Genomic DNA, 11,041 nt, shown 5'->3' with positions numbered 1-11,041 from the left:
TACTCTATCTGTACTAATATGTTTAACATAATCATATGCACCTTTTGTTTTATGCTTAGCTAGTTTTTATATGGCATCTCGATCTTTTCAAAAACTCTCTTATTTTCAAGAGGACTCAGATATAAATTTTTTACTGCAGTAAATTCAATGGACGACACAAGTTTGCAGAAATTCACAGTTAGTGCTGGTGTTTTGAAACCGGATTTTGACACCAATGTTTATACATATTCGTTACTATTGGGCGCACGAGAAGATCAGGTGCGTTTTGATTGGCTGACGAGAGACAAGGGCGCCTCGTGTGACTTCAGAGGCTGTCCTGGCAATGGGAAAACTCTCAGTCTGGGAAAGGGAGGTCAAAAAGAGGTCAAACTTGAGGTCACGTCTGAAGATGGATGTCACACAGCTGTATACAAAGGCAAGTCTTCCTAAATCGGTTGCTACAAAAAATTTTTTTGGTCAATTCTTCAGGACGAGCGAATATTTTCCAGCGTAAAAGAGACGCGTCGTTTCCTGCCCATGCACTTTCTCATTTAAATCTTTTATGTAAAAACTCGGTAAAAACTTTTATCAGGCATAATTTCTAATTTTTTGAGATAAATGACCAGGCGTGATAATGCATGTGAGTATTTTTCCATAAACTAAAACGGCTCTTTTCCAGTTTCCCACCCCCTTGTTAAATTACAAAACAAAGATGTTCAAACAATTTTCACACGACAGGTTACATGTTAGAAATGTTGTAGAAGTTTGTTCACCTGTTCACGCTGACACGTTTCATTGCAGTTTCTAACATGAAAAGTCATTTTAAATAGACTTTCATGAAATGAATTTTAGAAAAAAAGGGGGGACTGGAAAAGAGCCACTAAAACAATGACAAGCCTTAGATTTTTTTCCTTTCTCCCACCTGCAAAATTTTACAAAAAAAAAATTGTTCACATGATTCGATTGTTTTGGAAATTGGCATACGGACTAATACGGCCATGGCAAACATATTTGATTTTCATAATTAACCTTGTAAAATCACTCGTTACACCGTAAAATTGATGCTCGTGTGAGGTGAGGGAGGGGGGATAGAGACGAAGCCTTTTTGTTTCTAGGTTTTTTATTAATTTTTTGTTTGTTTTCAAAACGGTTTAATTCTTTATAACTACTCATTCGTCAAAAAAACATTTGGATTTCATTGATAACAATATCATGATGAGTCTATAAACTGCCTTAAAACGTGTCAGTGTGAACAGGTGACCAAACAGCTTTTTTTGGCTATTTTCCAGTTTCCCCCCCACCTTTCAAAAAACCGAGTTTTATGTTTGTTTTACGTATGTTAATACGGCTAAATGCGTGATGTTACGCTGTAAAGTATGAAGAACAAATCTGTTCACAGTTGTTGATTTGTTCACCATGCCAAATTTCATTGCATTACGACAAGGTTAAATAAGCTTTTCAAAGTTGAATTTGAAAGGGGGAGGAAACTGGAAAAGAGCCCTTTTTTTAAACTAAAGAGGAGGAAGGACATAAGAGAAGAGCCAACTAGCCTAAACAACAAAATCACTAAAAATTTTGCAAAGGTCATTTTTACAGGTTCCCCACAATTTTTCAATTTCATTCATAACAAGTATAGCCGATGTTGTGAAAAAAGCACAAAGGATGCTGTGAAAATGCCACAGAAAATTCCGATTACAAAAATTCATTTAAAAATGGTTCTTTTTTTGCAAATGGTAATGTTTTTTGCTCGTTCGCCTGTGAAAAGATCTGAAAGAAAGCCTAGAATATAAATAGGTCTATAGTAACAGTAGAATACGCCAATTCCTCTTTTTCCTCCCACATACCCACCTCAAATGAATATAAATTTTATGGTGTAACGAGTAATTTTACATGTTTAAGTATGAAGACCGAATGTAGTCAGTTCAATTCAAACCGAATACTGATCAATAGGCCTCTGGTGATCAGCTCATAAGTTTCTTCTCCTGTTTATTTTGTATAAAATGATTCCAGTTTTTTGCTTTGAACTGATTGAGTTTTTCGCGACAACCTCCTCGGGTGGATTGTTCCAGTCTGTTGTTGCTCTTAGTGCAAAAAAATTGTGCGAAAAAATATTTTTTTTTTGGTTCTAGCTCTGCTTTGATTGTCTTGACTTTGCAGCTGTTTCATTTGATTCAAAAAGTCTCCTAATCGCTGTCCGATTTTTTTTTCGTGGCATGCTTTTTACTATTCGATCGTGGTCCTGCGTCTGCCGCGGTACACCAGAGTTGCAAAATCCAGTTCTTTCAATCTTTTACACTAACTTTTGACTTCAACCCGTTGATAAGTTTTGTTGCACTCCGTTGGACACTTTCTAGTACATTCACATATTTTTTTCAATTTCGGATGCCAGGCTTGATTACAATGTTCTAGGTTTGGTTTTATCAGACCCTTGTACACATTGAGGAAAACATTCTTGGTGGTGATTTGAAATTACGTTTTAATTATCGCTGTCATGGTGTTTGCTTTTTTCATCTGAAAATTAATGTGATATTGAAAAGAGTCAATTCACAAACCACGACGTTGTCCTCCTCAACCTGGCTCTTTTTCCTTCCCCCCCACCTCACTCAAACTTGAACTTTATGGTCTAACGAGTGGTTTTACAAGGTTGATTATGAAAACCAAATAAATTTGTCATGGCCTAATTAGTCTGCATGTCACTTTTCATGACAATTGGTCAAAGTGAACAGTAACTTCAAATATAAAAATTTGCAGGTGGGGGGAAAAGGAAAAAGAGCCCTCAACCTTTTTCAGGAATATGATTGGCATGGCCCAATTAGACCGCATGTAAATTTTAATAACCTCGGCCTATCGTAAAAAAGAACACTTTAAAGGAAAAGTTCGAAGGTAGTGATAAAAGAAAATTGTTTATTTTTTCCACTAACCAACATTTCAATTTTGCATTTCTTATTAGTCTTTTAGGTGTAATTTGGCTAAACGCGTTACAATACAAGGTACAGTATGAAGAACATATCTATTCACAATTGTTCGCTGTTTGCTTGTTCATCATGTCAAATTTCAATGCATCATGATAAATTAAGATAGTTTTTACAAAATAAAAATTGAGAGGTGGGTTGAAAATAGAAAAGAATTGAAAAAGTTTCTATAAAGATTGAAAATGGTTTCTATGAAGGATTAATCGAAAATAAAAAAAAAATCAAGAACGCGCCAAAAGTAGCTTCAAAATTTTAGGATCCTGGAATTAAGAAAAATCTTACATTATGATTCCGAGCTATAGTACTGAACGCTCTTTTTTTCTCCATGATTAGCCCAATAACTAAAAAAAATTTTACAGGTTCCCCACAATTTTTCAATTTCATTCATAACAAGTATAGCCGATGTTGTGAAAAAAGCACAAAGGATGCTGTGAAAATGCCACAGAAAATTCCGATTACAAAAATTCATTTAAAAATGGTTCTTTTTTTGCAAATTGTAATGTTTTTTGCTCGTTCGCCTGTGAAAAGATCTGAAAGAAAGCCTAGAATATAAATAGGTCTATAGTAACAGTAGAATACGCCAATTCCTCTTTTTCCTCCCACATACCCACCTCAAATGAATATAAATTTTATGGTGTAACGAGTAATTTTACATGTTTAAGTATGAAGACCGAATGTAGTCAGTTCAATTCAAACCGAATACTGATCAATAGGCCTCTGGTGATCAGCTCATAAGTTTCTTCTCCTGTTTATTTTGTATAAAATGATTCCAGTTTTTTGCTTTGAACTGATTGAGTTTTTCGCGACAACCTCCTCGGGTGGATTGTTCCAGTCTGTTGTTGCTCTTAGTGCAAAAAAATTGTGCGAAAAAATATTTTTTTTTTGGTTCTAGCTCTGCTTTGATTGTCTTGACTTTGCAGCTGTTTCATTTGATTCAAAAAGTCTCCTAATCGCTGTCCGATTTTTTTTTCGTGGCATGCTTTTTACTATTCGATCGTGGTCCTGCGTCTGCCGCGGTACACCAGAGTTGCAAAATCCAGTTCTTTCAATCTTTTACACTAACTTTTGACTTCAACCCGTTGATAAGTTTTGTTGCACTCCGTTGGACACTTTCTAGTACATTCACATATTTTTTTCAATTTCGGATGCCAGGCTTGATTACAATGTTCTAGGTTTGGTTTTATCAGACCCTTGTACACATTGAGGAAAACATTCTTGGTGGTGATTTGAAATTACGTTTTAATTATCGCTGTCATGGTGTTTGCTTTTTTCATCTGAAAATTACTGTGATATTGAAAAGAGTCAATTCACAAACCACGACGTTGTCCTCCTCAACCTGGCTCTTTTTCCTTCCCCCCCACCTCACTCAAACTTGAACTTTATGGTCTAACGAGTGGTTTTACAAGGTTGATTATGAAAACCAAATAAATTTGTCATGGCCTAATTAGTCTGCATGTCACTTTTCATGACAATTGGTCAAAGTGAACAGTAACTTCAAATATAAAAATTTGCAGGTGGGGGGAAAAGGAAAAAGAGCCCTCAACCTTTTTCAGGAATATGATTGGCATGGCCCAATTAGACCGCATGTAAATTTTAATAACCTCGGCCTATCGTAAAAAAGAACACTTTAAAGGAAAAGTTCGAAGGTAGTGATAAAAGAAAATTGTTTTTTTTTTCCACTAACCAACATTTCAATTTTGCATTTCTTATTAGTCTTTTAGGTGTAATTTGGCTAAACGCGTTACAATACAAGGTACAGTATGAAGAACATATCTATTCACAATTGTTCGCTGTTTGCTTGTTCATCATGTCAAATTTCAATGCATCATGATAAATTAAGATAGTTTTTACAAAATAAAAATTGAGAGGTGGGTTGAAAATAGAAAAGAATTGAAAAAGTTTCTATAAAGATTGAAAATGGTTTCTATGAAGGATTAATCGAAAATAAAAAAAAAATCAAGAACGCGCCAAAAGTAGCTTCAAAATTTTAGGATCCTGGAATTAAGAAAAATCTTACATTATGATTCCGAGCTATAGTACTGAACGCTCTTTTTTTCTCCATGATTAGCCCAATAACTAAAAAAAATTTCCTCACTATGCTGCGGAAACTTTAGAAAAATAAGGGACCCAATAACATCTGTAACAACTGCAAAGGTTTTGATATGATATTTATCTCTACCTTTTCTGAGATTTACTTTTGATACCTGGTTTTGCGTGCATACCAGAATAAAGAAAAAAAAACTAAAACACAAATAAATACAAAAAATGGGCACTTTGAGTGTTCGGAATAAAAAGTACTTTACCGTATTCATATTGGCAACGTAAACAAAAATAATAATTGTGAACTCATTTTTTTTATGATTTACATAAAATATTACATAATCAGCCATAAAAACACGTTAGACTACTAGCAAAAATAGAAAATACTGTATAAAAAATTGCTATGTTTCTATGCACAGTATGAAGAGCTCATCTACAAACTTTTCTAGCTTTTTTCGTAAACTCAAAACATAACTGCTTCGTTTTCAAAACAAACTTGGATTATGTAAAGCACATAAAAACATGTAAAACAACTAGAAATTTTTTAAACTATTTTCGAAATTCTTAAATGTACAGTATGAAAAACACGTCTACAAAACTTTGAAACAATTTTTAGCAAACTCAAAACTCGACCACTGCTTTTGCAAATTAATTACGATTTATCTAAAGCGCAAATAAATTAGGAAAAATAATCTCATTTGCACCTCCTAACAAATTTAAGGTTTTTTTGAAAAAACTATTTAACTTTGTTATAACGTAACAATTATTGACATGGTGAATGAATTGTAAATTTAACAACTCGCAATTAACAGAGCTGGTTTCTATAAACACGTTTCTAGCATTTGAAGTTTCATAGTATCTGTTCTCTGCTACGTGAAAAAAAACGCAGGAACAAAGAGAAATAAATAGTTTTGAGCAGTTATAATGATGATAAAGGAGCAAACGTACAAAATTAAACTATATTGACAAAAAATTATTCATTTTTTGACGAAAAAGGTCAATGCGGAACATGAAGTTTTCGATTGTGAATGCCCAGAGTTTTAGTATTGAAGCATTTTTAATTATCATCTTTTCTTTTTTGAACTATCTGCTTCTATGATTTTTCTATATCAAAAATTATGTTTGTTGTTTTATCAAGGTGCCAATTTAATTTTTTGATTTTTAACTTGTTTCCTATTTTTGATATATCATTATTGTATTGGTGTAAGTTTTTTTCTTTTTGCTTCCTTGCTGTTTTGCCAGCGTTTAGACATGTGTTTGCTGAATTCTTAATAGTTGGTAGACGATTACAAACTAGTAAAAAGTGAATATAAGTGACCAAAGGAATGATTTAAAACATTTACTGTAGAAAAATTAGCTCCGACACCAAAATTAATTTATCTCAAAAATCAATAATGCGTTTGTGGAGTAGTTTTTTGAAAATCTTGCTTGAAACTGGTAAAAGAGATGTTGAACTATGGTTATCTACATTTTTCTGTGTTCCATTTTTATGAATTGGCTTTACTTTGGCTAACTTAATCAGTCTGGAAAAACAGTTTGCTCCAACATTTATTTATCGTTTTTTTGTCATTTATTATGTTGATGCATTTTAAAGTTTTTTTGACAAATAACTTCAACCCAGAAAAACAACTATTTTTTGTATGAAGTTTACAAAAAATCAACGAGACTTCTTTTTCGCTTGTTTTCAGAAAGCAGAAACTTTGAGGAAATCGCTTGATAAATTTAGACAAAGATGTCAGGTTAAACTTTTTTCAGACAAATGATGTCCTATATTAGCAAAAAAAAAAACGATTAAAGTTTCTTATTTTTCCTTGACCTATAATAGCAGACTTTTTGCGTTTACCCAATAAAAAACTTCTAATATTGAAAAAAAAAATTCTTTTGTTTTGTTTTGCATCAGTCCATAATTGTTTTGGTAAAAATGTTTTCTAGTTCTTGCAAGTTTGGCGTGATTGCCACTTCCCGACCTTTCAATATGATTTTAATATGATTTGCATACTCTTTCTGTCTTTTGCTATCCGTTTTTCATTTCGTTATCTATTTTTTTTTGTTTTCGATTGTCTCTAGTTTTAGTTGCAACAAAAAGTTTTTTTTGATTATCTGATATAAGAATTGAAAAGACTCATAACAACTGAAGTTTGCGTGCAATTTTTTCGTCGTGCTTTTGAATTTCATGCAGAATTTTCAAAATAATTTTTTTGTCTCATTGTTTGAAAAAGTAACTTGAGGTTACCTAAAAGTCACTTAAATCTAAAAGTTACCTCCAAAATATGCAAAAATGGCAAATTGCATTTTTCAAAATAAGGTTTCTGTCCATTTTTTTTAAAAGATTTTTTTTTCTTATTTATTTTCAGTGTTTTGTGAGCGCATGTCAGGCAGTGACTCATCACTAGACTCGATCATCTTCTCTGACGCACAGACTCAACTGAGACTCATCCCCCCTTTCAACCCAGCAAGACACGAAGAGGCAAGAAGCTGAACGTTTACCACTGAGACTTCAATAACAATTAAAAGAAGGGGAAAAGTTGTTATTGATACGTTTTTTAATTTTTTAATTTTTTTTTGCATCAGTACAGTTTTTTTTTCAATTTTAGAACACCTTTTAAAACCATTTTGTTTCTGCCAAAAAAATTTTTGACAAAAAATACGCCCCCACTCCCTCGATAAAATCATAGATCCGTTCGTGCCAGTGGCACCAAGTATCTTGCGTCAACTCGATCGGAAAAACTTGTATGAAATACATTGTGTATTTATTATCACAAATTGTTTGAAGTGGCATTTTCAAACTTTCAAATAATACTAAATTATAATCACAGGTGAAATGTATTTCTTTACTTTTAAGCTCAGGAGTCATAACTTACATTTGTTGTTATGAAAAATTTTGTCAAAAATGCTTTGCTAAATTGTTTGAAAACAATTTTCCAATCCCCCCCCCCACATTTGAAAAAGTCACGTATTTTGTCCTTATAACACGTAAAACATATAAAAATATAGAAAGTTTGAATTTTTGGGGAGGGTGGAAAAGAGCCAAAACTACCAAGCATAAAGAAATCTAACTTCATGTATAACAATTATTTCAATTTTATAACAAAACGACGGAACGTTTTTGCTGGTGGTCGTACTTTCTTCATAAGTTCAACTTTTAAAATAGCAGTTTTAGTTGAACTAGCAATTTTGTGCTTAAAATTTAAAAAGATATTTCACCTGTGATCATTTTTTCTAAGATATGGTAATTTAAAAAGTGTTAATTTGACCAATTTGGGAAATACTGACGCTCATTTTTTCTAGCGTTTTTATAGCTTGTAAGTTTTTTTTAAAATCCGGCTCTTACACCATTCAAAATTGAATTGTGGCTCGCGTCGTGATCCAAATTGAGTCAGAAGATACAAAATATCACTTAATTATACCAAATGGGAATGCGGGAAAAAAATTCACAAAAAGTTTTTTTTTAAAATAAATTTTATCTTTTTTTGAGAAAGAAAGAAAGAATTTATTTCCCATTAACAGTGAGAAATAAATTCTTTCTTTCTTTCTCAAAAAGAGATAAAATTTATTTAAAAAAAAACTTTTTGTGAATTTTTTTCCCGCATTCCCATTTGGTATAATTAAGTGATATTTTGTATCTTCTGACTCAATTTGGATCACGACGCGAGCCACAATTCAATTTTGAATGGTATAAGAGCCGGATTTAAAAAAAAACTTACAAGCTATAAAAACGCTAGAAAAAATGAATCAAAAAATTATTTCAAACGCAGTTGGAACAATTGGGACTCTGCATTGATACGCGCCTTTCGTATAAAACTGATTAAGTCAAATTTAGTCCAGTGAGTAATTCAATCCTTATCTGGAAAATTTCAGGACTTCTACTGTTCTGTGCCGTGGAAGAGAACTTTTCTCTTGATCCGAACCAAAACAAACGACAAAGAAGCTTCAGTTTCATTTGGGAAAGGGGTTGAAAAACTGAAGAAGAATGAGTGGAAAATGAGTCTTCAAGGAAACGATGTCAATATGAAAGTGAAGGTCACATCCTTTGACAGGTCAACAATAACTGTTAGTAATTATACATGAAACATAATTTTTGGCTTGCCTTTGTCAACACGGGTCGCTTCAACCGGTTTTCAGACAAAGCATTAGCCGAGTAGTATTAAATTAAAGCATTATCACGCGCTTTTTTTGTGGGATGGTGGGCGCGGATATATACCCCTTTCTCGAGAACATTTTCCTCTATCACTATACCCAATTTATAACCTGCTACTTTTCGTACGTTATTATCATAGGTTGATTTGCTGAATGAGGAGACTTCACCACAAAAAACTATTTGATAAACTAAACCTGAAACGTTTTAGTTTGTTTTTGTAAGAATCGTTCGACCTAGAAGAGATAAGCGACGAAACTTATGAGATGATTAAACTCGTTCCTGTCTGCTCTTTCAAACCCCCCTCCCTTCCCCCCTAATAAATCCCGATTAGGTCGACACTTAAGTCGACCACATCAACACATGTCGCTGTGTTCCCCGGTCAACCTCTTTGTTTTTTAATACAGAAATACAGCTTCCTGCTGTGTCGTGAGCGACCTCGAGTTGCCTTGCTTCCCGCTGAACCACCTGCAACACAGTCAGATATAGAGATAGTGAAGAAGACTTCGTGCACTTTCTGCTGCAATGTCCTCAACAACCCAATCAATGCACCAATCCAGGTGCAACAATCATCACTACAGCAGCAATTGCAGAAGCAGCAGCAGCCAAAAATTAATATCGATAAAAATGATAATCATAGTAATCATAATCTTAAACAAAATGATAATAACGAGGAAGATTGTGACAACGATAGTGTAATGATGGGGGGCTACAAAAACGGATCGAGTGCTGAGGGGGGACTGGGAGAAGACTGTCTGTTCTGTTCGTCTTGTATCGACACCCTCACAATGGGGTCCAACTTCCACCCAATTTCAGGTAGACACACTCTTTTAGCTATAAGCCTCGAATTGCAATTTTAAGTTATTGGAACCTGATCTAAACTATATTTTATGATTGGATAAATTAGATATTTTACCAATGTAAAGTATTTAATATTAACCAATCATGATCCATCTAACTAACAACCCACTTATTTGTAAGTGCTGAAGTTACTTGTAATTTCAGCACCAGAGAGATTTGAATTTAACTTAGAAATTAGTTGGACTCTCCCGAGCACTTCAGCAGCCGCAATAAACCAGTATACCCTAGATCTATTGAGCCTAGCAGAGACTAGTTAAACAACCTGAGACTAGATAGTATAAGAGTAAGATTAGGATCGGTATTAGACTAAGAAGTTGCACGAATCTATCCGGCCGAAAATAAGATAGCGTGACGAGCAGACGGTGTACCCTATCCGAAATTACTCTATGAGTTAACCAACTCGGTAATAACTCATCTGGTGCGACCATAAGTCTTGAACAAGACCTTAATAGCTTAGAATTAACCAAAAATAGATTAGAAATTAGACAAAAACATTTACAAAATGTTATACGACAATAATTTAATCGAAATGTCTCTACGACTCAATAGATCAGAGCCAATATTCCGAACCATAACAGAACTACCCGGAATTGGAAGAAGACCTCGAACCAGAGACGACATACGACAAAGTAGAAACTTGCCATATAGTTATATGATAGTTAGGCAAAAACCAGAACAAACTTTTATATTTAGAATACTACTGGCAATGAATTTAGATTTTCATTTGCAAACATAAAACCTTGAAGTTAATCTTCAAAATCATTTCAGGCGCTAAACAAAATTATTAATATACAATAACGATTGATAAAAAGATCTAAGATCGTTTTCCTAAAACTCTGCAGTAATATACAAAACATGTTTGAAAAATATTTATTGAAAAATAAAAAATAAAAATTAGTAGCATGACAATAAATGGTTAGTAATCATAAATCATCCTGTTGTTCCAGCTCCATCATCTAAAACATAACAGCAATCATAAACCCACTAATATCATCAAAACACTAAATCTTTCCTTTACACACATTTAAAATTTTATTAAAACTTAAATTCACCT

At 33.3% G+C, this 11,041-nt stretch overlaps 1 protein-coding gene across 1 annotated transcript in view; it reads left to right on the top strand.

Annotated features, from left to right (window-relative positions):
* Nucleotides 1–96: 96 nt before the first annotated feature.
* Nucleotides 97–11,041, top strand: part of LOC134853434 (uncharacterized) — a 55,584-nt gene continuing 44,639 nt past the window's right edge. Inside the window, exons 1-4 of the mRNA XM_063869432.1 lie at nucleotides 97–415; nucleotides 7,346–7,458; nucleotides 8,850–9,041; nucleotides 9,534–9,942. Coding sequence (XP_063725502.1) covers nucleotides 148–415; nucleotides 7,346–7,458; nucleotides 8,850–9,041; nucleotides 9,534–9,942 — 982 coding nt within the window. The 5' untranslated portion in view covers nucleotides 97–147. The remainder of the gene's footprint in view (nucleotides 416–7,345; nucleotides 7,459–8,849; nucleotides 9,042–9,533; nucleotides 9,943–11,041) is intronic.

The sequence above is a fragment of the Symsagittifera roscoffensis genome, chromosome 8 (genome assembly GCF_963678635.1).
Source record: "Symsagittifera roscoffensis chromosome 8, txSymRosc1.1, whole genome shotgun sequence".
Lineage (NCBI taxonomy): Eukaryota > Metazoa > Xenacoelomorpha > Acoela > Convolutidae > Symsagittifera > Symsagittifera roscoffensis.
This window is presented reverse-complemented; position numbering and strand designations above follow the sequence as displayed.